General features: G+C 39.2%; 1 protein-coding gene across 1 annotated transcript in view; it reads left to right on the forward strand.

Moving 5' to 3' along the window:
- The window catches only part of oca2 (oculocutaneous albinism II), a 53,781-nt gene extending 31,572 nt beyond the window's left edge, over window positions 1-22,209 (forward strand). The window contains exons 15-23 of the mRNA XM_078258222.1: window positions 990-1,137; window positions 1,758-1,815; window positions 1,989-2,097; window positions 6,160-6,287; window positions 6,931-6,990; window positions 7,771-7,875; window positions 9,321-9,414; window positions 10,117-10,210; window positions 21,869-22,209. Of these exons, the coding sequence (XP_078114348.1) occupies window positions 990-1,137; window positions 1,758-1,815; window positions 1,989-2,097; window positions 6,160-6,287; window positions 6,931-6,990; window positions 7,771-7,875; window positions 9,321-9,414; window positions 10,117-10,210; window positions 21,869-21,956 (884 nt within the window). The 3' untranslated portion in view covers window positions 21,957-22,209. The remainder of the gene's footprint in view (window positions 1-989; window positions 1,138-1,757; window positions 1,816-1,988; window positions 2,098-6,159; window positions 6,288-6,930; window positions 6,991-7,770; window positions 7,876-9,320; window positions 9,415-10,116; window positions 10,211-21,868) is intronic.
- Window positions 22,210-24,819: the final 2,610 nt, after the last annotated feature.

Consider the following 24,819-nt stretch of genomic DNA (forward strand, 5'->3'; position numbering starts at 1 on the left):
TCTTACAGGCGTTCCTAATAATCCTTTAGGTGAGTGTATCTCAATAATTATCCATTAACAGACTTTATATTGTCCAGACATTGTCCAGAGATAGAGTAAGATCATTTAATAAGAGTAAAAACCACAGGGTGTGTTTAATTTGGATAGTATCTGTGTCCTCCGTCCTAGAAGCTATTCGCTGCTGCCATAGATCTTTGCATACGACACCCTGGGGATGTAGAGAATGGGCAAAGTAATAAAACAGAGATATTTGTGTGTTCTAGAAACACAGCCACCTCTTATCATTGTTTACCCACAATAGTACATTGCCCCCCTAAGAGAGAACCTCAGCAGGGATCATTAAAACAGACCACCAAGTTCCCCAGTCGTCACCACATGTAAGGAGTGAGGAAGACCGACTGTTCAGAGCTGCATTGTCCCACTGAGCCCGAGGCAGACTGAAGGAACTGCGGGGACCGTTCAATGCAGGCCTGATAGCCCATCTGTAAATCCCACCCTGTGGAGTGTCTGCCTCTCCCGCCAACCTGGCCTACCTTGGAAACATGCAGCTAAATCAGCTCAAAGCCCCTGCCACGACTGGTAATTGTGCAGATTCGCTTACAGGAATGTTTTTTTTCCTGTGCCAGTTAGATCCTATTAAGGTCACCTAGCAACCTTTCTGAAAAAGGATGGCACCTACTGATATCTACACAGGCGTTCAGCTCTCTCAGGCTGTATCTCTGCTTCATCATTGGCTGTTCCTGATCTGGTCAATGTGGCTATCGTCTGGCTGCATTAGTCCCTCTATGGGGGCTCACAGCAAAAACAGCAGAAACATCTTTATATTCTCTCTGTAAGCCTCGGCTGTAGGAGCTATTACCAACCAAATCCCCCACTATAAACATGCTACATACTGTACTGATCCTAAGCTTCACCACTGTAATGACTGTGTAGTCCATGTGTTTAACATGCAGGCTTTCTCTTTGGCTCTGTTTGACCTGCTCCTCCAGAACTCAAGCATGAGATCCTGGTCTGGAGGCAGACGGCTCAGCGCATTAACCCTGCCAGCCGAGAGGAGACAGCGGTGAAATGCCTCCTGATGCAAAAGGTCCTCAACCTGGAAAGTCTGCTCCGCAACATGATGAAAACCTTCCAAAGGTTAGAAGGAAACACTGAAAACATAAAATATACTGCATATTTCATTGTTTAAAATGTTTTTATCGCCTCTCACACAAACCCATTCTATGTACTTACTTTTTTTTGTTGCTTTTTCATAAAGAAATGTTTTGCTGCTTACAGTATAGTTCGAGACATGATAGAGACATTATTGGTGCATATTATGTGAATGAGACAAATAATTCATTTTCATTCATTCATCATAATATTGTTGATGTTTAATTGTTTTTTTTTTATTGTTTAATACATTGTATTTATACATTTATACATTGTACTTTCTTTTTATTTTTTGGTCAAAAGCATGAGGAAGTCCAAGAATAGTTTCCTTTTATGTCCTCTTATAGGCATAGCAATTATAGCACAAACACAATTTCATACCACTGGGAAATAGAGTACCATACACCAACAAATACCTAAAAACAGCCTTCAACAACATTCATTATGTATTTATTAACAGCTGGTATAGGCACAATTTTCCACAATTTAACTAATATATATATATATATATTTTTTTTAAATAGAGTGATTAGTGTATAATTAAATGTTTTTTTTCTGCTTTTAACACAAATAATATGAGATTAAAATGTTGCTGTGTTCGACAGCCAAATTTCCCAAGAGGACAAGAACTGGGAGCAAAACATTCAAGAATTGCAAAAGAAGGTAGGCTTTGATACAGACAGATCCCTTACTCACTGTGACTGTGGTGCATAGATGTTATCTCAATAATAAAGCTAGCCTGGTCTTTGAAACTTCGCTTGAGACAAATACCATCAGTTGATGATAAAACCAAAAGCTTTCCCCCCCCCAGACACAATTGTTTTTCTCCTCCACAGCACAGAATAACCGACAAGGTTCTCTTGGTGAAGTGTGTGTCCGTCCTTGGTGTGGTGATCTTCATGTTCTTTCTCAACTCCTTCGTTCCCAGCATTCATCTTGAGCTCGGTAAGCGCAGCACTATGTCATTATAGCGCTGTTTTTACAGGCCCCACTGGGTGGTTATAGCTTCTGTCAAGTAATTATGAAACACAGCTTCCTCGGTCATTGCATTTGAAATGAGCCCAAATGATGGGCTGACTAGCAAATGCAACCAAGAAATTAAATGGATACTGAGCTGCATTTAGACCCATCACTTTACATTTATTTATGTCCTGCAAACCTATATTGATGTGTAATGTTCGTATGCACATTTGACCTGACATTGTGTTTCTTTTTAAAGAATTTCTTGGCAGCAATAATACCGTGTTACAGACAAAGTACATGTGTACACGTGTTAATACAAATAAGTTCTAGAGTCAAATGTCATAACCATTGATGCCATTTTGTAATATATTTACAAAATATGGTTGTAAAAACCCATCCATGACTTTATAATGTATTTACTATTTGTGACAAATGTCAATGGTCCATCAGTATCCATTGACAAATCCACTGAAAAAAGGTTTTGCAGAGGCTTGGGTGAAGGGAGCTGCAGCAACAATGGTGTTGAGCATTGGAGTATCACTGTCAGTTTATGAACTTACTGTACACCTGTATGAATATGAATGGATGTTACCATTCAGCTGATTGTTCGGCCTGGAGAAAAGCAAGGCTCTAAATCTGCTTGCTTGCATATTTTGGGCATGTTTGTAAATGTGGACATATAGTAGTCTACAGTGTATCAACGACGTTTCGTTTACGGGATAGTTCTGGTGACGACGTCTCCCTCATTTGTGGCCAGGGGTCAGTTACCTTCCTTTTTCTTTGTGTTGTTCTAAACTCTGGTGGATTTGTGAGGACTATGGTTAACTGCTCCTCAGATCTCTGCAGGGTAAATCCAGACAGCTAGCTAGACTATCTGTCCAATCTGAGTTTTCTGTTGCACGACTAAAACTACTTTTGAACGTACACATGTTCCACCAAAACAAATTCCTTCCCGAAGCTATTTTGCAGAGTCACCATGGCTCCTTACGGAGCCTAGCACCACCCAAGACGATTGTGATTGGTTTAAAGAAATGCCAATAAACCAGAGCACGATTTTCTCCCATCCGGGAATGCTGTGTGGACTAGACAGACCCTCCTTTGCAGTGCTGTGGAGGAAGGTCTGGCAATGCGAGACTAGGTTGAGGGTTATATCTTGTGTGTCTGACACTTTTGACTGTGATGTCTCTGATGTGTGCTCGGTAGATGACCTTAACTTCACCTCGTTAATGCTAACACTATCCCTAAATGAAGATGGCTGTCTTCATACCCACCCTGTCATCTCTCCCCTCGCTGCAGAGGCCACTCAGTCACCAAACATGCTCAGTTAATTACAGGCACTGCTCAGGTTACCTCTCTGTGACATTTATGAAATGGGAATGACCCCACAGTGGCGTGTTTTTCTGTCCCTGTGGAGGGATAGGCGCCTGTCCAAACACAGCTCTCATTAATGCACGTGGGTCACAGTCAGGTTTGAGTACTGCAGCAAGCCCAGTCTATTCATTCACACATGTTTTAAAAATTGAGCCTCATTAAAATGTCATTAACTTCACACGAGTAGATTTAATTTCAGTCTGATTATTGCCTGGTCATTTGATCCCTTTAATGTGTGTGTTCATGTGAGTTACAACTGTGGTTTGGATGAATAATTATTGATCCCCATGCAGGAAATCAGAAGAGTGTAGCAGTGAAAGTCATTGAAAAGCCATGCTAATAACACTGTGTAGAGAGTAAAGTGGGAAATATAGGACAGAAATCATTGAATATTTAAGACTTTAGGTTTTTAGAGATATTAATTATTATTTTTATAGATTGATCTTTCAATAGAGTCTTTTTCATTTCTAGAAATTCTTACTTTGGTTAAATATTTAAATGACTTTGAATCTGTGGCGAGGCAGTAGGATACCTGAAACATCACAGTATCTTTTCTAACCGTATGCTTACAAGTGTGCAAGATACTCGAGCCAGAGCACAAATCTCTTTATCTTTTGGCCATGTGTTAATTACTTTGTTCTGTGTACCTGTGCTGCAATGAGACATTTTTCACAGCACATTTCCTGTCTCAGACACTGTTGTCGTGCGAATGATAGATGAGTGGCTCACAAACTGCTCAGACTTGCCTAAAAGCTCTTTATAATTGGAGAGATCTTTAGCTATTTGTTATCTGCTGGCTGCTCCTGGCCCTGTTCAGGATGCAGCCTCTGGAAATATCAATGTAGTGAGCAAATGAAAAGTGTCATATATTTTTTTCCCTCTGTTGGGACACTTATTTTGAGTAATCTACTTGTTTCTGCAATCTGCTATGTTACAGTAAAATTTGAAATTACATTAGCTTTTATTATTCAATCAACTGATCAATTGTTTTTGACAAAAGGATCCATGGACTTCTAACGGAAGGGATAAACTATTCAACAGAAAGATAGCTTAAAATCAAAATTACATTATATTACATTAACATTGCCTTTCATTGGTGGAAATGTTCCAGAATGGGAATAGCTTTAGAAAAGTTGTCCCAGTAATTTTCTGGGAACTTTGTGTGAAAGGGGCTTAGTGACTTGCTGTGAAAGGTGGAGCATTTAGCAGCTACAGTTTCAGATGTTTCCCTCAGGCATATAATAGCCAGAAACACAACTTCAGATGAACAATAATGTTGCTACATGTCTGCTATAACCGTAATTGGCCACTGTTTGCTAACACGTTTGCAACAACAATACGGTGATTTGTCAGTGTTGTGTTCACAGCTTGTTGTGCTGCCCTAAGTTGCCAAAAAAATATCAGTGTAGTAAGTGAGTAGAGACAAGCCAAATCAACTGTTGGTTAACAACAGTAACCTAGCTACAGTAATAACATAACAAAACCTTATAAAAACATGTTATTAAATGGAAGTGGATAACCTTTATACATTGATTTTAAGCATTCATTATTTATTGATTTTCACTTCACCAACTTCTCTGTTGCTGACTTTGCCCACTTGCCCATTGCCCAGTTGTTCATACTCATTGGCCATTTCCAGCAAACTTTGGCCCACATTTATGCTAACAATGTATCATCATCTAGAGATTAAAGTCAATGATGGAGAACCAAATTGCCTTGTTAAAAATACTAATTTACAGAGACTACCAGGAACACCTCGTTAGGCTCTGAACATGCTGTGAGAAACAACAATTGCAAAAATGTAGTTTCTCACAGCATGTTGGCTTTGAGTCTTTCAGTCCCGCTGTCTCTAATCTTTGTTCTGTCACTCTCCTCTTTGTGTCCTTCCATTGCTCTTCTTTCTTTACTAATTCTCATCAGTTGTGAAATTATTTCCCCAAAGGCCTCGACCTAGGCAATTACTGGTGCTCACCTGTTTAATCAAATTTTCTCCAAGTGGATGCACACTGTTGCGAAAACACCATCTCATTGTTAATATCAGCAGGCTGGTGCCATCTCTTGTCCTCCAGTCTAGAATGTGTTGAAATGACATTTTTGTGATAATGGATGCTTGATCAAACCCACCAAGACAGACCAAACACTCCACTCATTGTTGCCGACAGGGTACTTCATGGTATGATCTGTTCATTGGGTTATAGTTAGGGCATGCGTTGAACACTCCACACAAGATTGAATTTGATTTGTTGAATGTTGATTTTCTGGCAATTTCATTTTCACACGTACATTTGTTTTAGATATTTCTTGATCGTTGACTTATATGGGGCAGCAAAGATGACAAACAAAGGGGAATAAGTGAAGACCTAGATGTAAAAAGTGGTAGCATCGTTAACATTTCATAAAGGTTGCTGTTATTTTTGATAATTGTGATTAAAGAAAAGAATCAGTGAACAGAGAGCAGATGGAACTGCATTTCATTGAATTAATTAACACTTTTTTTAATCATTTAAAAAGTCTCCTGAGGATCCCAATGTGTTGTGTGTGATATGTCTTGTTATAAATCTGTGAAAAATATGCCTGCTGGATAAGACCATGAACAAGTTTTTATGTATGTGAGTGTGTTTTCTAGCCATATAGAGAGATGTCAGGCAGTGTTTCTTGTTCTCTCTCTCTCAGGTTGGATTGCTATCCTGGGTGCACTGTGGCTTTTAGTTCTGGCCGACATCCAGGATTTCGAGATTATTTTGCACCGGGTGGAGTGGGCCACACTACTGTTCTTTGCCGCCCTCTTCGTTTTGATGGAGGTATTTAACATACAGCATTGGCTGAAAGCCCATTTATATTTTTTGAAGAGATTTTGGACTCCACACAAAATAGTGGAAACCAAAAACTGATAATTATATTAAATGAAAAGTAAACCAGAACTGGGATGAATGTATGTTTTAGCTATTTTCTCCTCTGACAAGCATCTTTACAAGATACTAAAAATAAACAGGATCAGTGATTAGATCTATTTACAGTACACTGGGCAGTCAGAGAAATTCAGCCAGTCAGTAAGTTTACAATCTTAATTATCTATTTCTTTACCCATGAGCCTCCCAGTGAAAGAATTAAAAGAAAGCGTAATATTAAATGCTTTGCTCTTTCCCTCCTCTGAGTCTTTGATATAGATGTAGGCCCTGGTAAGTCTATATGTTGAATATATTTAATATTGTACATTATAGAGTCACAAAGCAGTCCCAATAAGGAACGGCCAGTGTGTGACTATTTGTTTTGTTCTCTGTGTCAATAATGATAACAAGAATAGATTTGTCTCTGTCTACTTAATGGCTGCTGAATACAACCCAGATTGCTTTTCTTCTCTTGGTTAAATCCCACCTATAACTAATTATCCTCCAATCTTTTCTTCTTCTTCTTCATATTAATCTTCTCCTCTTCATTTTTCAGGCTTTAGCCCATCTGCAGCTTATCGACTATATTGGAGAACAGACAGCACTGCTTATAAAAGTGAGTTTTTCCTTTGATTCTCAAACATTACAATCATCTGTCAAGGCTCCATGCAACTGGCACAATTGATAATTGGGCACAGGTGACATGATATTGCATTTCATGCATATTGATCCTTTTGCTCTGCACAGCTCTGAATTCAATTATTTTTGTTTACATCTGATTCCTGCCAGCCCGTTGAAGGGGTCTGAGGTAATTTTCACCCATATTCTAGCCTGTGTGCATCATGCAAGCGAGGTGTCTCTTAGCAGAGAATTGCACCTGTAATGGGTACGTCAGCTTGCGTTTGGACAGTGGGCCTCTATAAGTCTAATAATCACACATGACAGGTGGTGCGCTATTCATGGTTTCTGACCTGCTCAGCCTCCCCAAACAACGGACAACATGCTGGGGAGAATTGCATTGCCTCCTCTCTGGATACAAGCAGAGGACAGGTGAAAGGAGGAGATATTGCCTCCTTTACCCTGGCCATGCATACCTAAGAGAAGACCATCAAGAGAGTTCAAACAACATCATGCTTGTAACGTGTGGAGAATTGGCCTCGCTGTGTGTGTACGGCAAAGCTCAGAGATAAAACTCAAAGACACCACTACCACTACCTGTGGTCGTGTCCCACATTCAAACAGCTTCATCCTCTCAGCCTCTCCTCCCCGAAGAGAGGTTCAGTGTCACGTAATTGGTGCGTTCGATTTAAATCAGTGGTGGGCTGAGGGGGGCGTGTGCATCTGAGTGGCGATGAAAGTGTCAGTTATCTGTCACTCTTATTATCTCCCCTCTCAGGCGGTGCCAGAAGACCAGCGCTTGGCTATAGCAATTATCTTGGTGATGTGGGTCTCGGCTCTGGCTTCTTCTCTCATTGACAACATTCCCTTCACTGCCACCATGGTAAGAGGCTTCAGCGTGACTCTTTAATTTCACACTCCTGTATATCCTTGTGGAATCACACACACAGACAGCAGGGAAGAACTACCAACTCACTTGACTTGAGATGGGTTTCACCACCATGTATTACTTCTTACTAATGTTACTTTGAACAAACATAAAACTCTAGATACCTTGCGCATTCATTTTTACTCAAAGTTGGATTGTGAGTGAATAATCTACTGGTACCTACAAAATAGTACTGTATCTCATTTTCCATACAACAGCTGTTAGAATATAACAGGATCCAGACAGACATGCATGAACTGCAGCTACTTTAGCTGTGAGGACATATTTTACAACTAATTCTGTTACAAATTTTAGACCAACTTTTTTACCAATTTTGCTGTCAGCTGTCTGTTCTGCTGAACAATCAATAGATTGTACAGAGATCAAAGATTCAGAGGGGCACCAGTGTGCTCAATTAAAGTGACAGTGAGAAAAAGAATAGATGTTATCACACTGACAGAATGAGATGTTGCTGGCAAGAATTAAACTGCCAGATTCGACCAGTGTATCCAGGGGTTTTGAAGATGTCCTTTTCTCCGATAGTTTTTCCATATTTTCAGGCCCATGCAAGCATTGTTCTACCAATAAAAGAAGACTTCAAATTGCATTCATTTTCAGTTCAGTGTACAGCTGACAAGAAAGCATGTCCTGATTATCACAATAGACTGAAGCTGAGAAAAGACTTGAATCCCCCGTTTCAGACCAGAAAAATAAATGTATGAATCAATCAATTTAGAGGCTATTTTAAACGGGAAATATGGCTTATTCGCTTTCTTGCTCAGAGCGACATGAGAAGATTGATAGCACTCTCATGTCTGTACAGTAAATACGAAGCGACAGCTAGCAGCAGTTAGCTTAGATTAGCAAGACTGGAAAACAGGGTAAATAGCTAGCCAGGCTCCGTCCAAAGGTACATGTCCGCCTATCATATATATATATATATATATATATATATATATATATATATATATATATATATATATATATATATATATATATATATATATATATATATATATATATATATATATATATAATATCCACTGCTACACTGCACATGAAAGCTTTAATGTTTCTTTCGTAGACTTATATTCAGAGGAGATGTAGACATTTAAGTAAATTCCTCAGAAAATAATCCATCTATCTAAAACGGTTGGCACATGGTTGAGAACTCACTTCTGCCATTATGGTGGGATCGGATCTGGCTCATCACCTACCGCATGTTGCATGTTAAACCCATCACATAGAAGGATATTTATTTGGGGGTTGCTAGTAGAGGAACGTTTAAGACTGAAACTGAAACTCATTTTGGAAAAGCATTACATATTAAATGGTTTTCTGGTGTATGGTGTATATTTTAGATAATTTACTTTTAATTTTTTCTATCTCTGTACTCACAGATTCCAGTTCTCATTAACTTAAGTCAGGATGCAGATGTGAACCTGCCAATAAAACCTCTCATCTTTGCCTTGGCCATGGGAGCCTGTCTTGGAGGTAAACCTCTATCATTTATAAAAATAGGGAATGAGACTGTTTGTTTTTGAGCTCAGAACACACAACAACTGTTCACAGTTACTTACAGTCACCAGGGACTTTATAGTTATATTGCTGTTTGAAAGGTGTGGATCTTTATCGATGGCTTCTGCCAGAAGGAGAAATCATATGCTGACAGCCACACTTTGTACAGCTGTGTCACTCCCCAGAGAGGTCAGTCTGCTCTTTTTGTGAGAGCAGCCCAAGGTCCTCAAAGCTGGCCTTATTCAGGCTCTACCACACCCCAGGCTCTACCAGCCCTTCAGCACAGTGTGGCTCTGTGTGGATGGGAAGGACAAAAGAGTGAGAGAGTTAGAGAACTGTCATAGTGTTTCAGTTTAATCAACTGCACTGTGACAGGTCCACATCGATCGGAATATAATGTTGCCACCGCCAAGCTCCATCCCCACAATGACACCTTTTGAGATGTGAGCAGTATTGAACGGCAGGAGTGATACGCATCCTGATGGTCAAAACACTGCCTTCAGAAGATTAGAAATAGTAAAACTTTATATTAGATTAAGGCTGAAAATACTGAGAGATTATTGTTATAGCAGTGCATAAATGTTGGATGCTTTGTAATTATGCTCATGCTCTTCATAACTATGTATTTTAACATTTTGATTAACAGTTGTCCTACACGTTGTTCTCCTGTCTGTTTAGGAAATGGCACATTGATAGGAGCATCAGCCAACGTTGTGTGTGCAGGAATTGCTGAACAACACGGCTACGGCTTTTCCTTCATTGAGTTCTTCAGGTACGCCCTCTTTGCCTTACAACATATATATATACACGGCAATGAGACGGGTCAGAACATGCCAACCGTAGTACGTCTTTAAGACCCGAGTCCTCTACGATGCTGACAGGTCTGCAGTTAGTTGCCACCCGTTTCACAAGAGCTGTAGTCATTTTTGGGGATTTGGTTTCATCCACAGGTCGGCAAGCAGCACTCTCCAAAATAGTGCTTTGCCTGAGTGGGTAGCATGCTAGCGGGTAGCATCACGTTAACTGTACTACTATGCTTCGCTCTGTAGCTGGTAGCTCAAGCTTGACGTGCTTCGGTGATATTTTAATTCGGTTTTACACAACGTGCATATGGCTTTCGACTTGTCTACGAGCCGTCCGGGAGTTTTGGAAAATAAAAAGCTCCATTCAGGATTTCATTGCTGCTGTGTTTCTCCATCATGCCTGCAGCCTACAGCAGCAGGATGTGATACGAGGAAGTGGCAGCTTGATGATAAGTAACGGTGCTGCAAAGGGTCAAAATAGTAACCTGTTAGGCATGACGCAAAGCCGAGTGAAGTGTAAAATAAATTAATAAATGCCGGCATGCGATTAATGCGATTAAAAAAATGTACGTGTTATGCTCGGCCCTTAATCGCATCGCGATTAACGCGTTAATGCTGACAGCCCTAATATATATATATATATATATATATACATTTTAATGTCCATTATACAACAAAGACCAGTCAATCAAAGGCAATCTAATTGGTCAACTAGACATTTAGAAGGTGCTCAATTCAGCATGATAGCACACCATGCTCATCACAAAAAAATTTAACTCCGCCATTTCCATGTCAAATATAAAGTGATTCATAGTATTAAAGGTAAGTACAGTAGTCTTTTTATACAACGCCAAAGAGTTATTGAAATGTTTGAATCACATTAGCTGAGTCGGTGCTATGTTAAAAATAGCCTATATGTGAAGTTTGTGGACATAGTAGCTAACGCTCTGTCCATATCCTAGTTACAACACCATTGAGCTAGCAAAGCAGTTTTGTATTTATATGTTTAGTATTTATTCAGTTTGGGAAACTACGATCTCTACAAACCTAACGTTAGGTTAGCTTAAGTTTGCTGGCTAAGGGTTGACTCAGCATAGACTAGAAATCCTCTCTGACTTATTTTTTATATTTTTGTGAGCAAATTGCCTCACATTATGAATACAGTTTGATCATATCTTATTTTGTTGGTAACCATTGTATGTATAATCACAATATTTCACTAGAGGGTGTACTTTAAAGGCATTATATGCAACTTTTCCAGCGAGCTGCAGTTCCATTGAGACAACCTGTAGGGGGACCGAAGCTGGAAAAGTTGCATAGTATGTATTAACGTCATTATTGGCACAGTGATGCTTACGGATCTCTCCACTCAATAATGACATTAAAGCTCTTGTGTAATATTGCAGAATGTCATATGCTACAATAGGATATGCCAACAGTGTGTGTTGAGTTGCTTTAGAACATTTAGAGAAAAGCCAAAAGTTTCACAATTCAGATCATTAATTGCAAATGCCTGAGTTTCCTCAGAGTCCTGGTCACTAAAATGTGTATCATGTGACAGAAGCTGCTCTCCTCTTTGAGGGGAGTGTTGCTGGAATTCTGGGCACATTTAGTGTATCTGTCCAAGCAGGACTAGGTTTTTTAAGGGTGACCGTTTGACCTTACTTGGGATATTTACAGCAGGCGGACCCTTCTGCCAGTTAAATAACTCCAGGAAATGACCTGGCAGAGATGAGTTAATGTCATCTGGACTGGGCAGTGGTTTCAGTTTGTGTCCTCTCCAGTTACACTGTAAGGGCACTGAGACAGGTTTACTACAGTGAGTATGGAGGAACTCAAACTGGTGCAAAATGTGCTCAATAGTAGAAAAAACTATGACTGATTGACTGTATGACTAAATTGCATACAGTGAAACTTGATTGTGAGCTTGATTTGACTGAAAAAAGCCAAGTGAATGGCGAAAAATGTCATATCTAAAGTCTGATACTGCCTCCCATGATGCCACCTGCTTACTAATCATTTTCATATCAGTGACGTAACATACTTTGCAATTTGCTTGAGGAGTGGAAGTGGTCAGTGATGTTAAAAGACAGATGAATGAGAGTCTGGTTAGGCTTAATATTCAATCGCTTGGTAATGTTATGGAACTACTAAGTGTACTGTATGTGATGATGAAAAGAAAGTGAGGCCATTCCCTGTGGGATTTTGCTCTGTAACAGATTATATTTGAATCGCTGACTTGAATGTCTGCATGTGGGTTTACATGAAACTCTGCTTTGTGCTTAGACAAGAATGTCTCACAGCAAGGTCGCCGTGCACTGGGACACATATCATTTAAGGCAGTGTTCGTGGCTGCATCAATGCTGTGTAGGCTTTTGTCATTAAAATCAAAGAATCACATGGTGAAAGCCAAGGTTGCCAGGAAATATTTCCACTGGACCGAGTGACAGGGATTGATCACTGCTGCCAGTTTAATGGAGAGTCCTTTCCTGGTTGACCTGTCATTTTTCTGCAATTTTGCAGTCCTTTGCACATTTCCAGTTTCTTTTGTGAGCTTTATATTATTTGCTTTTTTAGCCATGCTGGCAGTGTGGCTCTAGGGAGGACAATGTTAGTCAGTCAGTCCACCACTAACATAGCTCAACAACTATTGGATGGATTGCCATGACATTTGGTACACACATTCATGTTCCCCTCAGGATGAATTGTAATAACTTTTCACATAGAGCCAATTAAAAGATCAACAGAACATTTGTTAAAAAAGCATTTTAAGTCATTTATCAAGCAAAAATACCAAACATTTGCTGCGTCCAGCTTCTAGAATGTGAGGATGTGTTGCTATGACTGTTCAATAAGCATGTAAAGGATGTGACCTTGGCCTCTGGGAAACTGTGATGGGCATTTAAAAAAAAATTAATAATAAATATGATTGTTAGCTGCAACCGTTATTACAGAAGTGTTGTGTCCTCACTTCATTTTAGTTGATGATATGGTCTCCTTGTATTAAATCTTAGAGGGATGCGACCATCAATCAATAATGTAATCAATAGTTTATTATTGCATACAACATTAAGGTGGAACAGAGGACAGGTAGTGAGATTGTGGCTGGTGATGGTGAAAGAAACGAATAACAACAGGTGACCTTTCATGTTGTAAAGAAAAAAAAAATGCTTCCTTCTCTGTTCCAGTAAAAAAATAGAATTGGAAAATGCCATCAGTTTGTAATAGTTATGTTCAAATTTGTGATAGCACTGAGAAGACTCCATGTCCATCTGCATGAGATTTCACTAAAATGTATAAGAACAGTTGCACCCTGTCAGCTCCCCTTCTCTCACACTCACGCTGTGTTTACAGTCATTGGATAGAAGCATTGCTCTCGGCTGAAGCACTGCCTGTAATTGGCTGTCTGTGGCAAGGGTCACAGCTGTTCAGAGAGACAGGTGAGGGGGAGATACGTTTGTCTGCGACTGCAGACAGCTGGGACTGACTGGTTAAATTCAGCTCAGAGATGAGCCCACAGGGAAATGAATGCCTTTCTGAGACATCACAAAGGAAAACGAGTGACCCTGAATAGCTTAGCAGTCAGTTGGCATGGTCCCTGTTGCTTCCTTCATGCCTCTTGGCCCTGATCCTCCTCCTCTTTTTAAACCATTAACCTGGGGAGCATGGGAGAAGCACCTACTCTATATGTGCTGTATGGTGTACATACTCCAGCTCGACAAGGTATACAGTAAGCCATTGCTAGTGTTTGCATGCTCAGTGTGAAAAATAGCAGCTGTTCCAGTTTAGTACCTATCGGCATTTTCACAGTGATTTGATCAGTGGTGGAAGAAGTAATTTAATAATTGCTTTTGGAACAACATTGCGATATGTGGAGAAAACTAAATTAAAACAATTAAGCACTACAATTACTGTAAGTACAATCCAGCAAATAAAAGTACAGACAATGAATTAATATAATGAAATACCCCAAATACAATAGAAACAGATAATAACAGTAAAATAAAAAATAGAAATGGTGGGACTTGGGCTCATATTAATAATAGGCTTGAATATACAGTTCGGTATTATAGTTCATTAGTTTCCAACCTAGGGGTCGGTTCCCTTCCAGAGGGTCGCAAGATAAATCTAAGGGGTTGTGAGATGATTAATGGGAAAGGAAAGAAGGTCTGACACATACATTTGTATTACAGAAACAGAGTTTATTTCGGGCCTTGAACACTTTTGTCTCTTTGTTGGAAATGCTACCAACTCATAGACATCTGAAACATGACAAGGGGCCCAATTAGACACATTTTCTTAAAAGGTTTGGGATTGAGTGGTTTAATCTTTAACCAGGCATGGGGTATGATAAACTTATCATATGTTTTTATGTAAAATCTTAATCTGAAAAGTAACCGTTACAGCTGTCAACTGTCGAAAAACAGTGCAATATTTCCCTCTGAAAAGTAAAAGTACCTGAATGATACTTACGTACAGTTCTCAAGTAAATGTACTTATTTACCGCCATTATACTCTAATCCAGGGGTCTTCAACGATTGTTTAAGCCAAGGACCCCTTAACTGAAAGAGAGATAGATCAGGGACCCCCTACTACATACATTGTATAAAATGAAGTTGCATTAAACTGGGCCTAAAATAATGTGTAGGGCCACCTAAAGCCTTTATACCTTTTTGCATAGGATACTAAGCTATTAAAATAGCCTACTAATTGTTGGCATGATTTTATAAATCATGTTTTCATGTTAAACATACACGTAGCACAGTGAACCCTTAGGATGAACTGTGTATGTGGATGGCCTTAGTGACTACCTTACCTATGGGCCAGTTAGCAGTGGGGATTTATGTTTGCTAATAATATGTTGGATTCATGTCAAGACTTTTCATTTTTGAAAAAACTTTCCAAAATTATCAATAATTTGGAGGCCCCCCTGCTCTGCTCCACTCTGAGGACCCCCAAGGGGCCAGGACCCCCTGTTGAAGATCCCTGCTCTAATCTCATCTTTAAACTGTGACTAAGTTGTTTTCCTGCAGGTTACTGACAGTTAATACTGAAACCCTCGTTGGTTGAGTTGGTTGAACACTTCTCGTCAGGATGTCTACCCTCAGCCTTCAAGGACTTGTTAAGCAATCGTAGAGCAACTCACCAAATGCTTCAGATGAAAAATGTAATAACCACACTGTATTTTACTTAGGTAGAGCTGCTGCTCCGCCATTCACTGTGCATTGACCACCAGGCAGAGTAAACAAAATGACATGAAACAATGTAAGCTGATTAACAAAGACAGGACCATTATTTGGTTTCTCCACACCTTGTGCTGCCTCCCTTTGTCCCACCATGATGTGACAGGATTGATATTGTCATTCATACATCTCATGCAGTAGACCTGTGCTGGGAACAATAGTCCCCTGCACTAGTTACTGCTGGTGTGCTACCTTCATTTGCAAGAAATCTAGCATGCACTGTAATCAGGGAAAAAATAATATAGGTACAGAGAATATTGTCTGTACCTCCCTACAGCCTAAAGACTGCACCTTTGAGCATTTTACAAGTCATGCTGCTCATTGAACAGCACAGGCCAAGCATTGTCATAGGGATCTATGCTGTCCTGTGTCAAGCAAACAGCCTTCCCTTTTTCACCTGCCCTCTGTCCCTTCATGCTGTGCCTGTTATGGGTAAATGGGTACTGCTCAGCAGAAAGAGATTCTCCCTTGTAGAGGTGACCTCAGCTTGTCTGATTATGATAAGAGTTAAGAGATTCCTCACTCCATCCATCTTACATGGACATTCTTTCCACAAAGATAAAAGAGATCTCTCCTGTTAATGGGCTATTTAAAGGCCTTGACTTTGAAAAAACACAACCATTTTTATATAGTATATTTATTTAGACTGTAATTCAAATACCTATATATTTATACAGTATATATGGCACTGGTAGAAACATAGTCTCAGCAGCACAGTATGGAGTGAACTGTATTCTCCCACTACAAATCAATATACAAACGACTGAGCTGTTCCGTCTACATTGCTATCCAGCTCTGGGGTTTTTATAGCATTGTGGGGGGGGTGTGAGTGGTGTGTTTTAGTGGTCTGAAGTTTCTGTTCAGTACTGTAACTGATATGGCTGCGGGTTTAACACTATCATAAAGAAACCAGCAGTGAAGAGCAGTTTTAGTTCTAGTCAGCTACTCAGAAAATAGCTCAGCATCTCACACCAGTGGTTCCCAAAGTGGGGCCCGGGAACCCTTAGAGGTCCTTGAGGGTGTTTTAGGGGGTCCGCAGCTAAAAAGTGGAGTCATTTTTTAGTACAATTTTCACTATAATTCCATCCATAAGTAATACAATGACAGAATGTATGACTTTCTGTAATAACAACTTTCTGTAACAAAAACATCTAAAAGCTAAAATATTATCAGATCGGGGCCCCTGGAATGAAATCTTATCAAATGGCGGTCCTTGGTCTAATTTGTGTCAATTTAGCACGTAAAATAAAAGTTGGAATACACTATGTGGTTTTCAAAGTAACAATAACAATTCTTGTCATTATTTCTGTGGTCAGCCTTCAATAGCTAGTTACAGCTAAAAAAAAAAAAAAAAACCTTGTTCACGAGTAGCACATTAGAAAGCTTGCTCCGGATGGTAAAATCTGTTAGTGACAGTTGTCATTTTAGCAGACAAAATCGATAGGCTGGCTGGAAATAAGAATGCTTTTGCTGCTTCCTCTGCCAACATACATTATTTTACATTACATATATCCTGTGCAAGAATGGAAAGCTTGACGGATGTAGCAACCAAAACGAAGGAGAGCCGGGCTTAGCAAACAGTTAATTATTACCAATCGAGACAAAAGAATTTTTCAGACTTTTTCAAATGATCACTAAGTACTGCAAAAAAAAAAAAACGAACATTCAAAAAGATTGGCCCGCGGGGCGCCCTGGTAGCTCACTTGTTTGAGCAAGCGCCCCATGTACCAAGGCTTAGTCCTTACCGCCCTTACTGCATTGGCCTGGGTTTAAGTCCGACCTGCGGCCCTTTGCTGCATGTCACCCCCTCCTTTCTTATCTTCAGCTGTCCTATCAAATAAAGGCCAAAAAAGAGCCCAAAAAAGATTCACCCGCTTTGAATGTTATCAGTTGTTTATCATTACCAGATTGAGGTGGTAGGGCTCTACTCTACCTACTAGTGGGCTCAGTAGGCCAATATCATCTATTGGTAAACTGGATCACCCACCTGCCTCAATATTAGATGCTCAGAGCTTGATTTCAGGCTCCTCTGGCCACATGTCAAAGTGTCCCTAAGCAAGACAATGAACCCCAAGTGGCTCCCCAGATGCTGTATGTATAGCTGTCCACTGCTCCTAATACTTAGGATGGGTTAAAATGCAGTAATATAATTGCACTACATTGTGCTGTGTATGTGACGATTAAGGAATAAAATTAGTTTGGTATTAGAATTATGGTAAATGTGAAAATATGGAGTTAATTGAAAATAGTAAATTGACAAACACAAGCCATTTCCTCTGACCCATTTCAGTATGTCCTTAGAGGAGGTTTTGTAATGCATGGGACTGACCTCTAAAATTACAGAAAGTCAGATCATGGCAAATCTTTGTTTAGTCTTTCTCCATTATTTCAGTTGATCATTTTTATCTGAGGTTTTCCTTATTATTCACATCATATTAAACCTTTTATGTGTAAATTAAAATGATAATCAGCCTGACCTTTCCAACTCAGTTCTCAAAAAGTTTGACTCTGTTACAATTTAAATGCACCACCACGCCGTATTGAAATCATTATTAATGAGCCTAAGTGCTTGACTAGCCTCATTATTCTTAGTTCAAGTACTAATTTGACATTTCCACATGCATATTAAATGTAAATTGCATAATTGTGTTCATCTGAATAAAGAAATAGTTGTAGCAATAAAGAGTAATACACTGACACACAATTATCAGATATGCACACACATGCACACACACACTTCCAACAGCTTCTCCAGTGCAGAAGACTCGATATATGGACGATTCTGAAAGGTCATCTTAAAATAGGGCTTTGAAATGGCTTCTGATTCAGGAGGACTTTATATAAGAGAGAGAGAGAGAGAACAGATACAGTACAATAAGCCAATATCTGCTAACTATTTCCAATTTTTTGAAAAGGAAACAGAATGCACATGAAGCTTTTCAAATGATTTCAGTCCTTATTGCCTTTATAGACCATTTTCTGTATAATCTGTATTTTGAGAATTATACATGCACTAAACCCTTTATTATTTGTTGTTGTTTTCCATTTCTGATATTGACATTTGATAACCCTAACAATTCAGATTAAGATTAAAATGAGAGTTAGGGCACTGCATCAAGTGCCCTAACTCTCATTTTTCCTGTGAGACATTAAATCCTCCAAATATTTAACTTTTCCAAGCTGTCAAAAATGTCTTAAATAAGGAACTAATGTAATGCAGCCTTGTTGTAATTTGGCTAATGACCCCCAATTAGGTATCAATTAAGTTAATCCATTATGACTTAAGTTAAATACTAGTGCACACTTCTGGTTAGAGTATCCAAACAACTGTGGGTCACTGCATTTAATATCGGATATAACTTATTCCATTTATAAATCTGGCGATCAATCATGCACCAAATAGTCATATTTACGGAAGTAAAAATGCTTCTGTTGTCATAATCAGGCTTATTTTTTTTACATATTTCCATAAAAGGCAAAGTTAATATTGGAAAGTAAAAAAAAAAAATCATAGGCACCTTTGACTCACTGCCCATCAAATACTGAAGCTCAAAATAAGATCCTCAGAGAAGGAATCATGCCCAGGTAAACAGAAAACACATAAGGCAAAGAGACATAACCTTTTGCATCTCGATAAAAATTAAAGCTTGCACAGTTAACTTTGCCATTTCACATCATTGTCTGCAAGGCCTTGTCTGACCTGAGTGTGTTCTACAGTTATAGTTATTGTAATAGCCGTTTCACACTGAATGTCTGTTGGTAAAACTACATTTAGACCAAATAGAATATGTAATAATGTTTGTTACTGACCAGTGGTCAAACAAACAGCCCATTTCAACTACATTAGGCGTTTTTCCATTACATGGTACCTGCTCGACTCGACTCTACTCATCTTTTTTGGTTTTCCATTATGATAAAAGTCCCTGGTACCTGCTAACAGGTACTTCTTTTAGTACTACCTCCGTCGAGGTTCCAAGCGAGCTGAGGTGATACCAAAAGGTGACGTGAAAACCTGCAGACTACTTATTGGTCAGAGAGAATTGTCACTAATCACTGCATTATCATTGCTAGCGACAGATGGGGGTGTCCTGAACAAAGCCGCCATTTTTAGTTAAGCCAGCTGTGTTTTTTTTTTTGCTGCCTCCAGCTTCTTCTGAAACTAAATGTGTCTTCTGGAAAACAGCCACATGCTGAGAATCAAAAACAACACACCTCCCACGTTCTGTGTGTGTGTCGTTTCAAAGACTGGGGGCAAACAGATCTCTGGCCATCGGAGCAGCCATGTGTCCATATAGGACATGGTAGACATCCAAATGACAAACCATCTGGCGTCATCTAAGGGCACATTTTATATTCATGATACTAAGTGAGGAATGAAAAACTTGGAAAGCTGTCTGGCCTTTTGTCCGTTTTACATGGCTGTTGCATCATGAAGCTAACTTAATTTCAGTCATTATATTGAGAGTAGGGTTGGCCTTTAAAATGCCAGGCAATAGCACAATTTACCAAGGGCTCACAACAAACTTTACTCTGTCACAGGTGCCTAACTTTGGAATAGTTCGTTGTTTATGTGCACTACAAGGCATTTTAGTTTATCTCATCAAGCATGATGTGATTTGGCAAGTAATATGCAAGCCTGTTTTAACATGTCTTGGAGCAGCAGATAGTGAGCAGGAGGACAGACCCTTCATCTGCAGGCTGAGGTGTCCTTAAGCAAACCTGAATTTGTACCAGCTCTTCTTAGTGCAGCTCTGACCTCCCTCCTCTGAGCTGAGTGAAAAGAGAGTCTCCCCATGGGGTTCAGTAAAGTGTCACACATCAGATGATGAATCTGTTGCATTGCCCAAAAACGTTTTCACATATACAGAATGTATTAGCCTGTGGCTGCCGATAAAAATAGGTCTAATACAAAGAAAAACAATACAATTAGTTCAATAAAGAAAAGCAGACAGTGTTCTCTACAATAACCATTTATTTTCCACTCATTGTAATTTTCTGTTGCCTTTCTACCTCACCAGAAAATTAGCCTCTAAAAAAATACACGTTTATAAAAGTCATGTCAGACTGCTAATTGACTCAACGTTGAGTCCACTTGTTTATTCTGGAGTTGTCCAAAGAAAGAAAAGAGAGAATAACAGGAAACAATCAAACATATCACAGCCTTAATCGTACACTGAAACAGTTGTAGAGGGAGGCTGTGATGTCAGGTAGCATTGTGAAGTACCCACTGCCTTATCAAACATTTATTCATGAGCACGTTGCTTTAGGCAGTCAGCTGCATATGTCTGATGTAGAGAAATGTAGCCAAATGTGTCTGTACTTAGCCATTGTTGGACTGTTGAGAGGTTTAATGATTTTCTGACAATTGTATTGTACATAATGGCATGCTACTCGACACATGCCTGAGTTACAGTAGGTACAGCAATCATTTAACACTTTATATTGTTTATACTGTGTGTTATGTTATTGCTACACTGTGCTGTATGTATTATTATAATGCACAATGACTAAACTTCGGCAACAACAAAGACACTCTGGATGATCTAACTGTAACTTGTTTCAAATGAATAAAAACCACTGATTGTTGGAAAGCAACAAAACACACAAGTGAAGACATCAGGGACACACACACATAAACATATATATATATATATATATATATATATATATATATATATATATATATATATATATATATATATATCACACACACATCTAGACATATATTACACACGCCACAGTGTTTTGATAAAAATGTCATTGTATAGTGGCCAATTCAGAGCTTGTCAGGCTCAGTTCTATGTTGTCAGACTTTGCTTAACTTCCATCAGTCTAATTACTTGGAGAAGTCCTGTGGGTTGTTTTGGAGTACACTGACAAATGAGTGTTGTGTTTATGTATAAAAATGTGTGCAAAGCAGCTCTTTGTTAGACTCAGATACTGTATCTGGTTCAGCTGCACTGTGAGGTGACATGCAGGCCAGCCATTAGGAATTATGTACAGGGAGGACAACATTTTCCAAATTGGGCCCCTCATTCACACCCACTCTAGCACTACCACCACCCACCCTTAGCCCAAATAACAAACAAGGGAAATTTTAAATAAGCTCTTGGCCATTAGCCTTGCAGTGACAGAGATGTAGTGTCTAACAACCACTCTGTGACCCCCCCCACCCCCCGACATGCCGGTTAACACGGTAATTGCTCGTAGTGCTGCTCATAGTGACATCAGCAGGCTAATGTGCGCCATGTAACTTTTAGCATGTTAGAATGTTACTGTAACACTTAACATGGTAACGTAGAATTTTGGTGACAAATAAATACACTAAATTTTTCCCAGTAAGAATAAAATTCACTAAATCTATTGTTTTCTTGCTTCTTACAGGTTAGGATTCCCCATGATGATAATGACGTGTATGATCGGCATGTGCTACCTGCTGGCCACCCACATCGGACTTGGATGGAACATGTAATCCACAACTGCTATACAGAGCCAAAGAGACTGTGTGTGTGTGTGTGTGTGTGTGTGTGTGTGTGTGTGTGTGTGACCACTCCATCAAGCATTTAGCTGACTGCAAATGTGATAAGTAACCTGATTGACTAATCAGATTAAAGGCACTATATGAAGCACAGCAGCCATAAGTATATTGAAAATGTCTTTGACTGAAGTGCTGAACAGCAGGGACAAGAATGACAGGAGCTTTAAACTAAACTTCGAATCTAACATCCAACAATTTGAGTATGATGCATTAGTTCTCTGTGACTGGTCAACAGTCACCCTGTTGAGTTTTACCAACTTTGAAAAAAATTCGAACCTCGTGTTCTCACAAGAGTTGATCCAAGGGAAGGACATGGGTCTACTGGAGAAAATCCTGTACATGGTGCTACTGCCTCAATGGGTATAACTGGGGTAAATGATTCCAGCTATGGCCTCTGATGTCAGACTGTTCATTCTTTTGGAAATCTATGTGGTCTGTTTACAAAAAGCAACGACAAATAATGAATTGTTTTACACTGATTTGCTTTTAGAGACACTGATCACTGTTTTAGGCAAACATTTCACCCATGGTTTACCAAACGTATGTTGATATTTTAAAGGAACCACAATACCCAGTGAAAGGGATTTTATAACAGTTAATGTCTAATATTTTTGTCAGATGCCCAAATCTCAATGTGTAATGAATGAACAGCATCGATCAAATTGGAGATAAGCAGAATGATTAAAATAAAACAGATGTAGACTGTTATCTAAACATTATATATATATTATCTATTGTACTGTGTACACAATGGTCTCATGTAAACTCAATGATTTAGTTCATTTAACCATATTTAATGTATAATCAGTTTAATCATGTAAATGCTCCTACATGGAATGGACAACATCTTCTTACCTTGTCCATTTGAAACTATCACCTGTATTTATTGTACAGCCCTGAACGTCATTTATGTTTCATGATTGAGACATTCCGACAGAGATAAACATGACCAATAAAGGCTGAGATGTTTCTGGCTCCGTTCGAGTTTGTTATTCTTTATAATTATTAGGTACCACTTTCTAATAAGGAACCCTTTATAAAGGGTCTATACATTGTAAGAAATGGCTTTATGATTGGTTTAAAAATCATTTAAAATGTTGCACTAAAAACAGGTTGACTATGGAAAATACCCAAGCCGTATGAGAAGCCGCCTAGGCCAGAATTGAATGCTTTAGTTGCACATACATATATACTTCACTTGCACATACATATATACTGGTACTAAACACTTGCACATACATATATACTGGCTATCAACACTTGCACATACATATATACGGCTATCAACACTTGCACATACATATATACGGCTATCAACACTTGCACATACATGCATACTTCAGTTGTGCATACATATATACTTCACTTGCACATACATATATACTGGTATTAACCACTTGCACATACATATATACTTTAATTGCACACACATATATACTTTAATTGCACACACATATATATATATATATATATATATGTATGTGTGTGTGCTTAAGTATGTATGTATGTGCATGGAGTTGGTGGTTCAGGAGGATGGTGGCGTGCATAAACACAGAACTTTTACTCAGGAGGTTGTGGTTCAAGTCCCGTCCAAGGCCATTGGTAAATATGCTGACCTAGTGACTTATTTATTGCACATACATATATACTTCAATAATCCATAAATAGGTCACTAGGTCAGCAAATTAAGCTATGGTCTTGGACACGATTTGAACCCCAACCTCCAGAGTGAGAGTCCTGTGTTTATGCACACCACCATCCACCAACCCCATGCACATATACATACTAGGGTTGCACCGAATGCAGATTTTTTGGGTTCGGCCAATTCGAATCCACTGGTTAAGATTGGTTGCCCGCCGCGTCTACTTAACTATTTCTTTATGTCTCTGTCATGGTCGCTGTGCCATATCAGTCAATCTCAAATCAAATCAGGTTTTATTGTCACATGCACAATCGTACAACATTTAGTGAGATTCCCTTTTAGGACCTGAACTGCTTGTATCTGATGTTGGCTGTTCAACTCTGGTTGTGCAAGTACTGGCTGAGGCGGCATGTACTTCACCTGGGTCTGTGTTGAGCTTGTGCTAGTACTGGCTGAGGCGGATGTGGATCAACTGAGTACATGCTTGTACAGGCTTATGTTTCAGCAGCATCTCCTCTACAGACCAACTTTAGCATAGCACCTGTAGATTATTGATGATAAAAATACTATTTGTTTTATCAGCTGCATCAGGCCTATTCAAACTGGATTCTCCAGATTTCCTTTATACATACATGTTCAAATATAAAATTCTATTTATTATTCTATGGATTGGCTAAATACTTGGTTATTTACTGAGAGTTGTGCATCTATATTGCCCAGCTAATCAACTGTTTAAATTCAAAATAATTTCTAAATGAACAGTCAATGTCTATTAGAGTGCGGATCGGGCTGCATTTTTCTGTCCGAGCCCGGCCCGAGCCCGACAGAGCAGTAACCGAGCCCGGCCCGAGCCCGACAGGCATGAAGATATTTCTGTCCGAGCCCGACACAGTTAAAATCAAATTTTTTTTCTCATACTAATGACACATGTATTGTATATTGTATACATTGTTTGTGTGGAAAGCTTTTATTAAGCAACTGTAGGAAGGCATTCGGAAATGTCAACATATGAGACCAGCGCACGTAAATAAGATGTTTTAATTTAAAATGTTCAATGCTTAACCTTTACAGTGACTATATAATCATTGTCAAGTTTGAAAATGATGTCCGTCTATGAGGAGCACCAATCAGCCACATATTGTCAGTGGACTGGTG

This window comes from Sander vitreus, chromosome 9, assembly GCF_031162955.1.
Source record: "Sander vitreus isolate 19-12246 chromosome 9, sanVit1, whole genome shotgun sequence".
Lineage (NCBI taxonomy): Eukaryota > Metazoa > Chordata > Actinopteri > Perciformes > Percidae > Sander > Sander vitreus.